The sequence below is a fragment of the Lathyrus oleraceus genome, chromosome 4, assembly GCF_024323335.1.
Source record: "Lathyrus oleraceus cultivar Zhongwan6 chromosome 4, CAAS_Psat_ZW6_1.0, whole genome shotgun sequence".
Classification (NCBI taxonomy): Eukaryota; Viridiplantae; Streptophyta; class Magnoliopsida; order Fabales; family Fabaceae; genus Lathyrus; species Lathyrus oleraceus.
In genome coordinates this window covers 407,262,765-407,279,574 of record NC_066582.1, presented here as the reverse complement: position 1 = coordinate 407,279,574, position 16,810 = coordinate 407,262,765, and the positions used below count along the sequence as shown (strand labels likewise).

General features: G+C 30.8%; 1 protein-coding gene across 1 annotated transcript; it reads right to left on the bottom strand.

The window, feature by feature from the left end:
• Window positions 1-4,036: 4,036 nt before the first annotated feature.
• On the bottom strand, window positions 4,037-5,766 carry LOC127075718 (annexin-like protein RJ4). Its single transcript, XM_051017179.1, has 6 exons — window positions 5,599-5,766; window positions 5,336-5,481; window positions 5,028-5,243; window positions 4,712-4,924; window positions 4,490-4,579; window positions 4,037-4,405 (listed from the first exon to the last, which is right to left on the bottom strand). Exons 1-6 carry the CDS (start codon window positions 5,669-5,671, stop codon window positions 4,202-4,204), a joined length of 942 nt encoding a protein of 313 aa, XP_050873136.1. The 5' UTR covers window positions 5,672-5,766; the 3' UTR covers window positions 4,037-4,201.
• Window positions 5,767-16,810: the final 11,044 nt, after the last annotated feature.

The following is a 16,810-nucleotide window of genomic DNA, read 5'->3' as shown; positions in this document are numbered from 1 at the left end:
ATATTATTCCAATAATAATAATAATAATCCAATAATTCCAATTATTTAATTAAATTAATAAATATAATATTAACTTAAATTAAATAATTATCTTCTTTTTTTTTATCGGGGTGTTACAGTTCCTCTCTGAACCATAAATTTTCCAATGTAAGGCCAACATTGTACTTCCTTCCTAAACTACTCAACTCAACAAGTTATACAATTACAGCTCAATTTAATATAATTATATGAATATTCATAATTATTCATCAATAGGGGATACACATAATTCCACATCCTCTACAGGATTAACTCATAACTTATTGAAGCTTTACATGCATACTCTACCCTTAACTCACTACTCATTAACACAACTCTGAACATGTCATATTATTCAAATTTAACTCTAACAACTCAATAACCTTACTCTAAACTACTCATAAACTCAAAATTTATCTCTTTTGACTTGGCAGCCTTAAACAAATAAAAATATAACTCATAAATCAACTTTATAATATCAAAAGGCTCCAAACTCAACTCTAGTGTATAAAATACCTTCAACTCCAACTTTAAACATGTCAAAGGACTCCAAACAAATACAAATATGACTCTAAACTCTTCAAAAGGCAACGAAAAGTCACCGAAATCACAAACTGCTAAAAACTCACCAAACCAGACCATGAACCGCTGAATCTCCTCCGAACAACCGAACTGTCGCCCACCGCCCGAACTGCCGACATGCACGCAGAACCACGCTTTCGGCGCCCCTGCGGCCGCGTGCTATGTGCACCTTCGCGTTCCTCACACGCTTTCCGACGCCACTAACTGTGACCTCTTACCGTTGCATCGCGTGCTTCCGGCGTTGCTGACCACGAGATTTTGTCGCCGTCGTTCTGACGCAGCCTGCCGCCGCGGCTCCGTTGTGCGGTAACCCCTTCCCCCCTCTTTGAATCTCGAATTTTTTCCTATATTTGATTTTTTTTTCTTTTGCTTTTGCTTTTTTTACTCTTAAGATTTTTGTCCAAAAACACATATAAGCAGCCAAAGAAAAATCATACACAATTATCCAAAATTTACATTCTCACCTTATGGTGTAACAATCGATACTCTAACTACTCCGCCTTATCAAAGACATCAATTCCTAAGCACACCAGTATACTTGGTCAAAGATAGATCAGAACTCAATAATAATAATATATCACATCATAAACAAAAGGAAAATATTATCATTGATCGCCTCAAAGGTTTTGCCCAAATCTTTTGGCCACAAACATCAATTACAGATAAAGGAAAGAAGAAGGCATGGGGGTAAGGTCCACTCGTTATCCCTCTATTAAGTCACCCATACACGAATCATCATGTACCTCAAATTTGCAAATCGATGAAATCTTTTGACTTTTTGGGATTTTTCCTCGGTCTCCAAGGTTCCTTCCTAGGTTATGCCTTTTTGTCTCTTTTTTTCAAATTTTGCACGTACAGTACAAAACTTTACCTCACTCTCTCTATTTATTTACCATAATTTATCCTAATCTCCTCTCACCCCTCAATTTCTCTTACACTCATACTCTTTCTATTTTTCTAAGACTATATATTTTATTATATTATCATTTAAATTAAATATTACTCTAATTTAATTAAAATAAGATAATTCTTTAATTTTTCTAATAAACTTAATCATCCCAACAAATTAATTAAATAAAATTAATTAATTAAAACACTCAAATAATTATTTAAAATACCCCAACACTCAAATAAAATAATTAAAAATAACAATGATAATATAAAATAATATTATTACTATTAAAATAAAAATTAGGGTGTTCCAGACCACGTCATGGAGGTCGTCAATGATAATTAAGACTTTCCCTGACTCCTTCAGTGTCCGACAAAGCCTTAGGGGCAATTGTTCTGAACCGGGTAAAGGTCCAAATGACCAAAGGACCAATCCATCTCAAATCTACTCTATTTAACCCAAGGTATAAAACCAGTTCACACGTCAAGAGGAAGGTTCAATCTCTAATCTCTGGTTTTCATTATACTCATCTTGAATCTTGAACTGACTTTGACGTTAGAGTGTTAACCATGCAGGACTATCCGCGTTGCCGTAAAGGAGATCAGAGTCACTGTTCAAGATCATCAATTTTCCAACCGCATCCATTTATGGTTCCCGAATGGAATAGATGTCATACATTCAATGTGTGCCATGTTATTATGAAGATTGCTTGATTTAAAGTGCAACAGTATCTTAGATATGTTTCTATATTGGTGAAAATCATCAAACGAATAGGATTGAACTCCAATTTGACTTTGAACAAAAAAAAATATTTTCCACCAAGATGTCTTAGAGAACATCACGAGATGACGATGAAAACAAAATTACGTAAAGTTGAACAAAGAGAAGTAACAGGAGTGGAAGAGAAAACGACATTTGGTCTTAAAAGACAACTTATTGGATGGTGAGGAAAAACGAAACCTAAAATATATTTCTTAGTTTAACTCAATTCCATTTACAAATATGTTGACATCTAATTTCTAATTGACCCTCGATAATGTGTCTCTTCTTCCACCCAACAAGATATTCCGTCCATCCATTTAAATGTTCCCAAAGTCTACCCATCACAATTTCCTTTTCAACCTTCTTCCTCCAACAACCCATATCCGAACACATACCTTTAATCAAGCCAATCTCAATAATATTTTGGTCAACAAATTCCACAAACGCCAACTTACTCTAACATTCCACAACCATACCACTACACCCCAAAGACACAACTTTAACGTTTCGTTTCATTCTCTCTGTGCACTACAACATCTTATATCCCTTCAATTAAACCAACCTACTCAAACAACAACACACAACCAACACAATTCCATAACCAATTTTGTACGATGAAGTTTTGAATTATGCACTCATTCCTTTATTTGAATTTGATTATTAATTCATTGTCAAACGCATCACAACATGGCTAAGATTCATCATCGAACACTACATCATCTCCTCCAACTCGTCGAGCTCAAGAATTAGGTCGTGGCAACCGAAACTCGCTCGTGTGAAACAAACTATCACCTATTTCAACAACATCGTTGGTTAAGTTTTTTAAAGTTTTTTTATTTTATTTTAATCTGTTTATCGTATATAAATATAAAAAAAAAATCATTATTATTAATAGTGTTTTTTTTCTATTTCAAAATACTTTTCTAATTATAGAATATTATTTATTTTAGATTAAATTAAAAAATGATACAAAACTTTAAATTTAAAATAAATTTATATTTTATTATTAAAAATCATTAATTTAATATTTTAAAAATAAAAATAAAATAAAATAAAAAGAAGGGTGTATAGATATGAATGGGCGTTAAATCCTTTAAATGTCAATTATAACTTAATCTGTATGATTCTTACAAGTGGTCATTTGAACGTTGAAATTTTGCAATGACGTTTGTCTTGTCTGGTTGCTTTGCTTCGTTGTTTAGTATAGACACCTTCTTTGTTTGGGTTTTTTTTTCTTATAGTACTAGTTTTGATAGAATGTCATGATCACCACACACACATGAGCACATAGCACGATTGATTCGTGTGATTTTTTCTTGGTGTAAAATATAATATTGTAACGTGCTTATGCCAACATGAAAGCGCCAAGCAACACACAAGATATCTGAAATCGAATCCATGTAACGGCTTTATCAGCCATTGGATCTTAATCACACCGTTCAAAATAAACAGATTTATTTTTATTTTATAGTTTTAGAATTATCAATTTTAAATAATAATGTTTGAATATGCAGCGATCTTATGTTTTGTGAGAATAATTTATGTAGAATTCTGGATTTAAAACTCTTGACATTTGAATCGGTTTTAACTTGTAGTCAAACTTTGATTTGATTATTGAACTTTTCATCTTTTATTATAAATCTGATTTTCTGAAATCAAAATTTGAGATTAATTGGCTGATATAAATTTGTGATTTTTCCCACTATATCAAATTTAATTTTCAACATTGGATTCACAAAATGAACAATTTCTTAAATTTAGTAGAGCACACGGTCCTTAATCTTATTCTAAGAATCATGATTTATTTATTAATAACAGTTCAAACTTACAATGTAGTATGTCAAAATGAAGCATCAAACATAACATACTACAGTATATAATAAGATAGAACTTCAAATTCTCACACAGCAAACAAAAACTAAAACCAGTCAAAGAGAAAGGTAAAACTCAATCTTCTTGGCCCAAAAGAGTGAGAAGGAGCTTCTTGTAATCCCCAGAGGTTTCCTTAGCAACAACATGCTCCAAAGGAACACTGTTTCTCTTGTGATAAACATCTGAGATGGCTTTCAGATCATGTTGAGCCCTGCTCACAATCACACGGGTGAGTGCATCCTCGTCCGTTCCAATCCTCTTCACCGCATCTCGCACCACCTATAGAATAGGAAATCACTATTTAACTGTGACAACTAATTTTGTGACTATGATCAAAAATGGCATCAAAAAAGTGAGTTATACCTTTTCATAGTACTTAACATGATCGTTGAAGGACCGAATGGTGGTGTACAAAGCCTTCTGAAAATCATCAGATCCTTCATCCAACAGCTTCTGTAAAGACAATATGAACACAAATTTGCACAATGAATTGCATCAGAATTCCATAATTTAGACCACAACACAATCCGTCGCAAATGCAACTGCAACCAAAATAACAGATTGTGCGAGATCTTTTATCTGTACCTTGGTAATGGAAGTACCATGAGTCTCTCTGTAGCGGTTGAAAGTTGCAATCAACTGAGCCTTGCTCCTAGTAGTCAAGATCCTAACAGCTTCTTCCTGGCTTCCTTTCTTCTCTTTCACAGCCTCATGAAGAATATCAGCTTCACTCTGTGCTAATCTTGCATTCACATCATCACCAACATACCTAAATGCAGTCACCAACCCTACTAATAGCTGCTCAAAAACATCAACCACAAAATCTCATCAGTACAATAAAATACCTCACAAACCCTATACCCTAAATCCTGAAATCTAGACCGGTGGAAAAAGTACTTGCCTGGCGAAGATGACCGGAGGTATGAGTAGCCAAATCCTCTTCCAAGGAGTGCTTATAACGCTTAATATAAGCGCGTCTCACGTTAAAAAGCTCTTCCGGGGAGAGAATCGAAGCAATTTCAACAACGACATTGTAGTTCTTCTCACTCTTGAGAGCAACATGGGCCAAAACAGCATCACGATCAGCAGGTTCCAAAATCCAACGGTACACAGCTTTCTGTTTGATTGATAAAGTTAAACCACATTTCAAAATTCATAACACATTCAAAAAAAATAATTCACAAATTAAACTTTGATAATCAAAGTTACCTCAAAGTCTCCTTTGAGTTCAGATTCCAAACGTTTGATTAGATCCTCTTGGTAAATCTCTTCATAAGCTCTTCTGATTTGTTGAATCTGATGAGAGTTTCTATGACCCAAAATTGTTATCACTGTTCTTTCATCAGTACCCCAACCTACACAAATTTGATCACTAATTAAAATACAACATCATACGTTTAAGATTCATCAATTTAGTTACATATTTTCATCATAAAATAAATTTATAAAAAGAGGATGAACATTGATCAGACCCTCAAAAGCCTTTCTTAGAGATTCAGCATCTTCTTGGGGAGAATGGTTGCTAGGAGCAATAAGGGTAGCCATAGTTGAATTTGTATTTTCTATAGTACTAAGTGCTAACTATGATGTTGTGATGAAGAAATCTATGTCTATAGCTCTTCTATTTATAATATTATGTAGACCAGAAAAACATTATGGATATTCAATAAAATTAGAATGATAAAGAAAATCAATAATTAATTTTATTCTTGTTCAAAGGTAACATATACTCTTTCCATTTTTTTTTATAAACTTTATTAAATAATTAATATATTTAGTCTATATATAATTTAAATAAATTATTTATTCAATTAACTTAAAAGTAAAATTTATTATAATTTTAAAAAATGGAGAGAGTCTCTCTAGTCATTATTATAAAAAAATTATTTTATTTTGATATTTATCAAATGATTAATTTATTTGACCTTAAATACATATCAGATACATTAATTTTAAAAATAATTATTTATTTACTCTGTTGAATTATAGGGACTTGAATTTTTGTTGAATTTTAGGAACTATAACCAATAACCAAAATGAATGTGGACAAAAATTATAATTAAAAAATTGATTTTAATATAATTAAAATAGAAAAAACAGGATGTTTTTGAAAAATGATAAAAATAAAATAAAACATATTTTTTTCTTTGATATAATTAAAATAGTACAAAAGCAATAATGTATGTTTTTGAAAAGTGATAAAAATAAAAAATAAAACACATATTGCCCTTTTGAGGACAATTGATATTATTAAAATAGTACAAAAACAATAATGTATGTTTTTGAAAAAGTAATAAAAAATGAAAATTCTATATATGCTTTAATTTTAGTTTTATCACTACGGTCCAATTCATGCCTTGGAAATCTCATTTAAGGAATATATTTGAAAAAAAAAATCAATAACATTGAATTTATTTTTTCTTTTTCCTTTGAAAAACTAAAAATCGGATTCAATTTGGAAGACAATTTTGGCAGTATTTGAAGAGACCAATGTTTGAACAATTAAAATAGTTTATTTACATTGATGATATCACTCACTGCCACGTACCATCAATGTCACATGGACGGTGAATCATGTGTTAATGTTAATCTTTTATTTAAAGTATGATTAAATGACTATAAATACAATTTATTGCAACTTTTTCCCTTCTTTGTTACGATTGGTAAAATTGATGAAGTTGTTAAGACATAATAGCGTGTTTAGTACGAACGAGTGAAAATGAAAAGATGATGCTTTGTTTTGGTACCTAATTGTGGGTTAGGTACATTATAAATAAAATATATTGTGATCTAATTAGCTCCTACCCCATAGTTAGTATCATAGGTCATAACTAGCTTTTCGGGTAAAAAAAAGTTAAGAAAAGAAATATCTTCATGCTATAAAGGTTTAGACTCTATTTAAAATAAAATAAATTATACCAAAAATTTATTATCTTTATCCCAAATTATAAGATGATTTATAAAAAAAAGTTTCAAATTATAAAATACTTTATATTTTCAATGTAACATTAATAACATTTTTGTAAATATATTTTAATTATTCATTTTTATTTTATTTTTTCAATTATTTTAATTTTGCTTTTTTATATAATTAATGAATAATGTTATTGTAAAATTATATATGATTTGTCTTTCTTATAAAAATTTATTAATTTTTTAAATTTGTATAAAATACTCAAAACATCTTATAATTTAAAACTAATGAATATATTGATAGAGTAATATTTTAAGAAAGTATGCCTATAATTTATATCGATTAAAATATGTTCTCCATAACATACTTTTTAGCTGATTAGAGTTTCGAAAGCTCATGAGGGTGAAAGTAAACCTTAGACTTTCATGTTTAACAAACACTTACAAAAATATTTATATGTAGCAATTTGATTCTTTCGTATTGAATATTCGTAGCAATTTGACTCATTCATACTGAATATAGGAAGAAGAAAATTACTCGGGTGTAAAAATCGTGGATAAGCATCATCAATTATCCACTACAATAAGTGAATATAATTATGAATACGAATAATTTAATACCCATTATGTTCGATACTCAAACAATATATATTTATGTATTTATATTATATTTATGTATTTATATTTTTATTATTATAAATATAAAAATTTCATATTTATTAATTTTATTAAATATTAAATTTGTTCGCATTTCAATATTAATATTTGTTTATTTCTTAATTCAACAATAGTATTATTAATTTTTTTTTAATGTTGTTAAAAATTTAAAATAATATTATAAATTAATAATTGATTGATAATTTTTGTTAAAAATGTGTATAAACAATGAATACTTAGCTATCAATAAGATAAAGTTAGATATACAAATAGTAATACATATAGCTTTTGTCACTATTATAAGAAACAAATAAATATCTAGGTTGATTGAATAGTTGATGTATTTGATATATAATAACGATCAGATATATCATTTATTCAATGAATCTAAAAAGATAATAAATTTTAGACAAAGATAATAATTTTAGACTGGGATAAAATATTGTAGTTAGGAACTAATATCGTTAGATCAATTCAGGCTCATAACACTATCCCATTTAGGATAAAGACTGAGATAATAATTTGGGACAAAGATAATAATTTATTCCATTTGTATTGAATATTATTAACGATGATGTTTGCAAAACTATTTCTCAATTCTTTTTCTCTGGTTGGCTCATTCCTAACTACAATGCGGTTCAGTTATTCTAATTTCCAGATCGAAGGAAGCAATGTTGTTAGATAAGTTCAGGCTCATAACACCATCGAATATCAAATACAAGATTATTACAAAAATATTGGTTGGCCGTTTGGCCTCTGTAATGCCTTTTCTTTGTCTAAGGAGAAAAGGTTTCATAAAAGGGAAATATTCAGGACTGCACTTGCCTTGCATCCGAAGCAGTGAACACTCTTCATAACAAGCATAAGCACGACAATTTAATCTTGAAAGTGGATATTGCGAAGGAGTTTGACACTATTAGCTGGGAGTCTTTAATTTTTGTGTTGGCTAAGTTTGGTTTCTGCCATAAATTTTGTGATTGGATTCAGACATTGCTCTCTTCTGCGTGTTTGTCTATCAATTTCAACGGTCGGATGTAGGGCTATTTTAAGTGCAACATGGGTGTGCACCAAGGTGATCCATTGTCGCCTCTTTTATTTTGTTTGGCTGAATATATTTTAAGTCGTGGTATATCCAAGTTGGTTTCTAATGGTGGTCTGAAGCTTATTATGTCGTCTAGAAACAACCCGGTTCCCTCACACATATTTTATGCCGACAGTATCAAGATTTATTGTACAGGGAAACACACTAATATTCAAGCTCTCAAGCAGGTTTTCCAGAACTACTCTATCGTCTTTGGTCAAACTTTCAATCTTTCAAAATATTTTGTTTACTCGGGTTCTACCACCAATTCACAACTGGAGTGGATCATTTCCAAGAATGGGTTCAAAAAAGGATCTCTCCCTTTTGATTATTTAGGGATTTCTATTTTCAAGGGGCGGCCAAAGTCCATTCTTTTATCTCCAATTTCGGACAAAATCATTCAAAAACTTGTAGTTCACAACATGATTTCCTGCTCTATCAATATCTACTCTTTGACCGGTTTCATTACTTAGAAAAATTGATCGTGCTTGCAGAAATTTTATATGGACTAGAGATATCCACAAAAGAAATCTCTTATGGTCTCCTGGAAGAAGACTTGCATGCATTTTGTTTAAGGATGCCTCGGTTCCTTGGTTAGATTGAATAAAGCTAGTAACCTCTGGCTATTGTGGCAGATGAGAACCAGCTAGAGGATTGAGCGATTCTCCTTCGAAATTGAGTCTTGAAGAGTAACGATGTCATTAAGTATCATATTTTTTGCGTTGATTTGGACTGGAATTAAAGCTGAGGCTTCAGTTCTTGATAATCGTTCGAAGTGATCTTTGGGAAATGGTCGGGATATTCATTTTTAGACCAATACTTGGTGTGATTATTCTCTCATTCTTGATACCTCCATTGAATTCTTGCACTCTAAAGGTATTATGGTTAATTCGTTTGTTGCTGATTTTATAATCGACTCTTAATGGTTGTTTCCTACTGATTGGGATTTGTGGTTCCCTTTTTTGCATACTTTGCTTCTTGTTGTTCCCAATAACTCCATTCTGATGCAAGATCAACTCGTGTGGGAGAATAATGTTATGGGGTTGTATCTTGCAAATAAGCTTATATTTGTAAGGATGGTCCTGCTGTTGATTTCTGTGGGCTAAAACTCTTTGGTGTAGTGACATTCCTCCCAACAAGACTTTGTTGGTCTGGAGGCTGGTTCATGACAAAATTCCTTATGAAATTATGGTTCGGTTGATAGGCATTCCTTTAGCATCTTCCTGTTGTTTCTGTTATGCTTGTGAGGAAAGTACTGAGCACTTATTCTTCCAATGCCCTTTTGTGAAATCTCTTTGGTTTTGACTTTTACGGAAAATGGGATCACTTCTAATACTAATAATCTAGCTGATTGGTTACTTATTTGCAAGTCCAACTGCCCTAACTAATCTGATCTTGCGGTGAAAGTTGGCTTCATTTTTACGATAAATCAAATTTGGGTTGCTAGGAATAAACTCAAGCATGATAACTTGAAGCCAAACAAAAGAACCTCTATCACAATCATTCAGAACCAAACTATGATGTCCAGTAACAGTGTTTCTAATCGTTCCTCCATTTTGATTGCGGATTTTTCCCTGATCAAAGCTTTTGGTGTTACAATTTGTGCACCTCGTGCTCCCAATATAACAAAAGTTTTTTGGTGTCCTTCTAACTCGGAGTGGGTTAAAGGTAATTGTGATGGTGTTTATCGTTTGAATTCAATGACAGTGGATGTGGTGGTATATTTAGAAACAACAGTGGGGATTTTATGCTAACTTTTGCAGAAAATTTACAAACAAGGTCTTCGGTTACTACTGAGTTCCTGGTTGTTTTGAGAGCGCTAGAAATTGATAAGTCTCGTGGTTGATGAAAGTTTTGGATTGAAACAGATTGTTTATTGGTTGTCAAAGCTTGCTCCAACCATAGATTGATTCCTATTGGTCTTCAGAATAAATGGTTGGAGAGTACTAGCCACACTAACTTTATAAATCTTATTTTCACACACATTTTTAGAGAAGAGAATTCTTGCGCTGATTTTTTTGCTAATATAGGTATTGACGCAAATTCCTTAATTACTTTTGCTTCTATCCATGTTGGGATTAGAGAGGATTTTGTAAAGAATAGGTTAGATATATCTTCTTCTAGATTTTCTCATATTTGATGGAGATTTTTTCCCCCTCTTTTTGTAGTCCATTGATTGTTTCTCCGTTTTCTTTAATAATACCAGGCTTTATTTATAAAAAAATAATGACCGGAAGACATATGGGATGTAAACTCGAATATATGATTTTTTAAAAACTATTAGTACGAATTACTCTCTCTATTTACATGAATTGAAGTCACCATCATATTTTGGATGATTTAACTCCTTACATACTTAACTAATCGTTGTTGGTGTCATGACTAATAAGGATAAGCCGGCTAGTTGAATTTGTACGAACTACTCTCTCTATTAATATGAATTGAAGTCACCATCATATTTTGGATGATTTAACTCCTTACATACTTAACTTTTGCTTCTATCCCTGTTGGGATTATAGAGGATTTTGTAAAGAATAGGTTAGATATATCTTCTTCTAGATTTTCTCATATTTGATGGAGATTTTTTTCCCCTCTTTTTGTAGTCCATTGGTTGTTTCTCCGTTTTCTTTAATAATACCAGACTTTATTTATAAAACAATAATGACCGGAAGACATATGCGATGTAAACTCGAATATATGATTTTTTAAAAATTATTAGTACGAATTACTCTCTCTATTAATATGAATTGAAGTCACCATCATATTATGGATGATTTAACTCCTTACATACTTAACTAATCGTTGTTGGTGTCATGACTAATAAGGATAAGCCGGCTAGTTGAGTTTGTAGTGTTTAACAATATTAAAATAAAAACTTACTACTATACACTTTAAACTATATGACATAATTTATTAAAAACTATGAATAAATGTTAAAAAACTATATAGTGCAACCTTATCAAAAAGTGATATATTCAGTGGCGGAACTGAGGGGGGACGTGGGAAGGTCACGGCCACCCCTCAACTTTTTTTTTTAATTCATATATATTAAATTACTAAAACATCCTTATTTTAAATTAAAATTAATTTTTATTTTTTCTTTTTCATTCAAAGTTAGGTTAAAATAAAGATAAGGTAAAAAGCTCCTACATTTCCTTTCTTTCTCATATGGGTTTGCTACCAGCACCGGAATCGGAACAAATTAAAGTGATCGGCATCTAACAGGTAAAAAACTTTATTCATTCTTCTTTTATAAAAAGTAACAAATTAAAGTGATTACTTGATTTGTGTTTTTGAGATTTTTAGGATTCTTCTTTCTTAATGTGTTAAAATAATCTATATAAGGTTTATTAAGCCAATTCATAACACTGTAATTTACAAATATAGTTATACACTGTAATAAGGTTTATTTAATCATTGTTGATACTAATTTCTAATAGTGAAGTTACCGGTATTTGAAAACGGATTAAAGTTGATTAATTAAGTTTATTAATTTTTTTCTTTTTTAATTTTTATGTTCTCTAAATTGATTTTTGGATCTGATATGATATTATAGGAAGAGTAAAAATGAATAATAGGAAAATTGATTCTTTTTTCAAAAGGAAAGCATGTGAAATTGAAAGAGAAGAGAGAGATGAAGAAATTATAATCCCGACATCCGAATCTGAAACAATTCTTGAGAATCCAACAATTGAAGAGCATCATGGTTTTGAAAATTCTTTGGAACGCGATCCTGGAAAGCGTCCTCCGATTTGGCAATATCCACCAAATCAAGTGGATGCAATACGAAGAGCTTATCTAAAATGGGGTCCATATCAAATTCATTTAGAAAACTATCCTTTGTCCGGTAACGAGGATCATCCGAGAAGGTTTCAACATACTTGGTTTAGCATATTTCCATCATGGTTAGAATATTCACCATCTGAAGATGCCGCATATTGCTTACCATGTTACCTTTTTAGCAAAAAACTAAGTGGACGTCCCGGATCACTTGTCTTTATTTCTATGGGTTTTAGAAATTGGAAGAAAGTTAGGAATGGAAAACATTGTTCCTTTCTTAAACACATAGGGAATGATCATTGCTCACCACACAACAATGCAATTAAAGCTTGTCAAGACTTGTTGAATCAAGATGGTCATATTAGAAATTTTATTCAAGTGCAAAGTTCAAGTCAAAGAATGAATAATCGGTTACGACTCAAGACTTCAATTGACACTGTTCGTTGGTTAACACTACAAGCTTGTGCTTTTAAGGGTCACGACGAAAGTAGCAAATCAAGAAATCAAGGTAACTTTCTTGAGTTATTGAAACTTTTAGCATCCTACAATGATGAAGTTGCAAAAGTTGTGTTGGAAAATGCTCCACAAAATTGCAAGTATACTTCACATCAAATTCAAAAAGAGCTCTTGCAAATTCTTTATAGTAGGGTGAAAAAGAGTATTCGTGAGGAAATTGGTGATTCCAAATTTTGTATCGTTGTTGATGAAGCTCGTGATGAGTCAAAAAAGGAACAAATGACTCTTGTATTAAGATTTGTTGATAAAGTTGGTTTAATACAAGAGAGATTTTTTGATGTGACACATGTTAAAGACACCATATCTTTAACTCTTAAGGAAGCAATATGTGATATACTTTCTCGACATAACCTTAATGTTTCTAACATTCGTGGCCAAGGGTATGATGGTGCTAGCAATATGAGAGGAGAATGGAATGGTTTACAAGCCCTCTTTATGAAGGATTATCCTTATGCATACTATGTTCATTGTTTTGCTCATCGATTGTAAGGGAGATTAGTGCAAGCATTAGTTCAGAGTCAATTATTGACGATTTCAAGTCACTCGGAACGCGTAAAGCATTACTTTAAGATAGTTTTAAGTCATGTAATTTATATTTTTAGTAATTAACTTTGTATTTATTTTAACTTTAATGTTTTATTTAAAATACTATTTACATTTTATTTATAATCTTTATTTTACGTTAGCGGTCATCCCAAATTTTTTTATCTGACTCCGCCACTAGATATATTATATAAATTATTTCAACAATACAAAATTATAAATTATAAATTACAAGTTATAAATTCAAAAAAATTGATTCATTAAATTAGAGTATCCAAAATGAGTTACCATAGAAAACTCAAAATTTAAATAAAATATCTATTTATTTTATTATAATAACATTGAGGCTGATTTACACAGAACAACTTTCAAAATTTTGAAATAACTATGCACAAACCAACTTAAACCTAAAAATAAACCTATTATATACTATACTACACATGAAACTTATGGCTTGATTTCTTTATTAGTCCATGAAATAAGACTTTCACTAAGTGGGCCAAACGACCAGCCACATGTTAGTCAGATAAAGAATGTCAACATTTGTATCCCACTCTTTTTAAATAAATGTATATTTAAGCATTTTTATAATATAAAATCAATCTTTTAATACGGTAATATAAAATCAACTTAATTCTTGATCTAGAGATTGAAGCGCATGGGTGACTAATGAGAGAATTTTTTCTGCCATCCTCAATTAAACTTTTGACACCCACAAATTGTATGAAAAACAACAGTTATCTTTACAAAACCACTTCACCAATTTTTAAAATTTAAAGTATTTAAGTGGATTTTTGAAAATTCTAGGGCAATACTATAAATTTTGAATATTATCAAAAATTTCAAAAAAAATATATGTTTTTCTATCGTAAAAATAAAAAATTGTAAAAGTAAAAAATTCTGGAATTTTATATTGGATTTCAAAATCTTCAATATTAATTCTTTAAACTTTATTAAAAATTTCAAAATTTTCTACAAACTTCTATTTGGGTTTTCGGAAATTTTCAAATTTTTGGTAGTTATTTTATTTTTTATCGGAAATTTTGAAATTTCTATTATGGATGCAAAAATTGTCGATACAATCACAATCATCCAAAATTGCCGGTAAAATCCTAAGCGTTAAAAATTTCACACAAATAACCATATCGAAAATTTTATTTTGGTTGAAATTTATGATATAACCTCGTAAATTTCAAATTTTCAAAATTATTTGGGACATATACCGAAAACTAAAAATACACTACCAGAAAATTTATTCGTACTAGAATTTTATTTTGGTCTACCGGATATTTTAAAACGTAAATTTTATTCAAAATACAATCAGGGATAGTTTCGGTAATATGAAACTATGGGGGTGTAATGTTTAATTGGGGGGTGTCAATTTAAGTGCTCCTAATGAGAATGTTCGCACTACTTGAACCTATTTTGCAAAAGCTCGTAAAACATTAAGGTCGGGGCAAAGACGAATCCAATAGATTATATATTTCTAAAGACTAAATATTAAAAATATAAGTTATAGTATATGAGGGTTGCTCTTTAAATTCTATGAGGTGCATTTTTACCACCGTGAAATTTTAAAATGTTTTTAGAATTCATATATGCATATCCGACCGCACTCTTTTTACACATTCGACAACTCAAATTACTGAGATACCTTTATTTTGTTAAAATTTAGTATATGGTGAATCCGAAGATGTATCTTCGTAACCACCCTTAATGCAATATTCAATGAGTTTTTCGGAGATGCATCTCCGGAATATACTATGTTAGGTCAAACCATAAACAACCAAAAATAGTTGCAGAATGTTGGAAAAAAAACACAAATTAACATTCAAATACTTAACATTACATATATATTTGTTAACATAAATTTAACATTACATTTCATTACAAACAAGTGGTTCAGACGTTGCAACATCTTTAGAATATATTGGATCGATCATGCAATCGTTGCATCCACTTAAGTCAAACCATTTGTTGAGTAACAGTAAAATGTACTCCACATAACTCTTAAATCCTCGTTCGTCTTAAATTCAAGCTTGATGAACCGTATCTTTCCTCATTCCAAATTATATCTTGAATTGTGACTTTATCCTCACAAACTCTGTACCTAGAAACATAGTGGTCATCCTGTAAAAGCTTTAACAGTTGTTGTATTCCAGATCTTTGACCTCTAACCACCTTATTGTTTCGGGCAAACACATTGTATACCTGTTTGATATTTAAAATATTTTGAAGCCTTTTATATTTCAAAGTTGCAAGTATGTTTTTTGGCGCCACCATGTTTAATATCATGTCCGAAACAAGTTCATTCTCCTTTGAAATAAGACGACATACAATTGGATGACTGACTAACTTGTCACTTAAGGAATGATTATGTATATCAGAAACAAATTAAATTTCCATGTATCATTGGCCTTACGATATCCGTATAATTTAAACAGACACTCACATATTATCGATCAGGTGTCATCACGTTTCAACTTCCTAACCGTTAGTTTGCACGTGCCATTTTTTTCGCATCTTATTGTTAAAATGCTTGTCTTCTATCACAACCAATGTCAAACCTTATGATTACAACCCCAAACCCCAATTTCTCGGCATCCATGTGGATCCATGGTAACATATGTTCACGAACAATAAATTTTTATTTATTTGTAAATTGTTCGTGAACATCTACCTCGACAAGAACCGGTCTAGCATCTAGTTTAACATCATCCTTCACTTCGTCCGACTTAATATACATCCTCACAATAGCTTTGGAAAATATATACAATAGCACCATATCTAACATCAATAATAGCAGATAAATAAATTCAAATTTTAAAGTATCAAGCAAATCCCGAGATGCATCTTCGGAACACATGAAATGTAGTATAGATATGCATCTCCAGATTCAACGTTCATATTTTCAGCTGAAAAAATATGTTAATGCAAGGAACGAAGAATGAAATGAATGAACTTTACCTTAAATTTCAGCTTCTTTTACTCTCTTTAATGTGATAAAATACAAAAATGGTGTTTTGGTGTTAAAAAGTTTATTGAGAGTGGAAGAATTTTTTTAAGGGTTTTGAAGGTGAAATACTTTTTATGATAAGGGAGAAGAACATGCAAGACGATGTTTTATCCTATTTCCCGCTTGACATTTTCAGATATGTATCTCTAGAAACATCACACAATCGTTAAATAAAGCA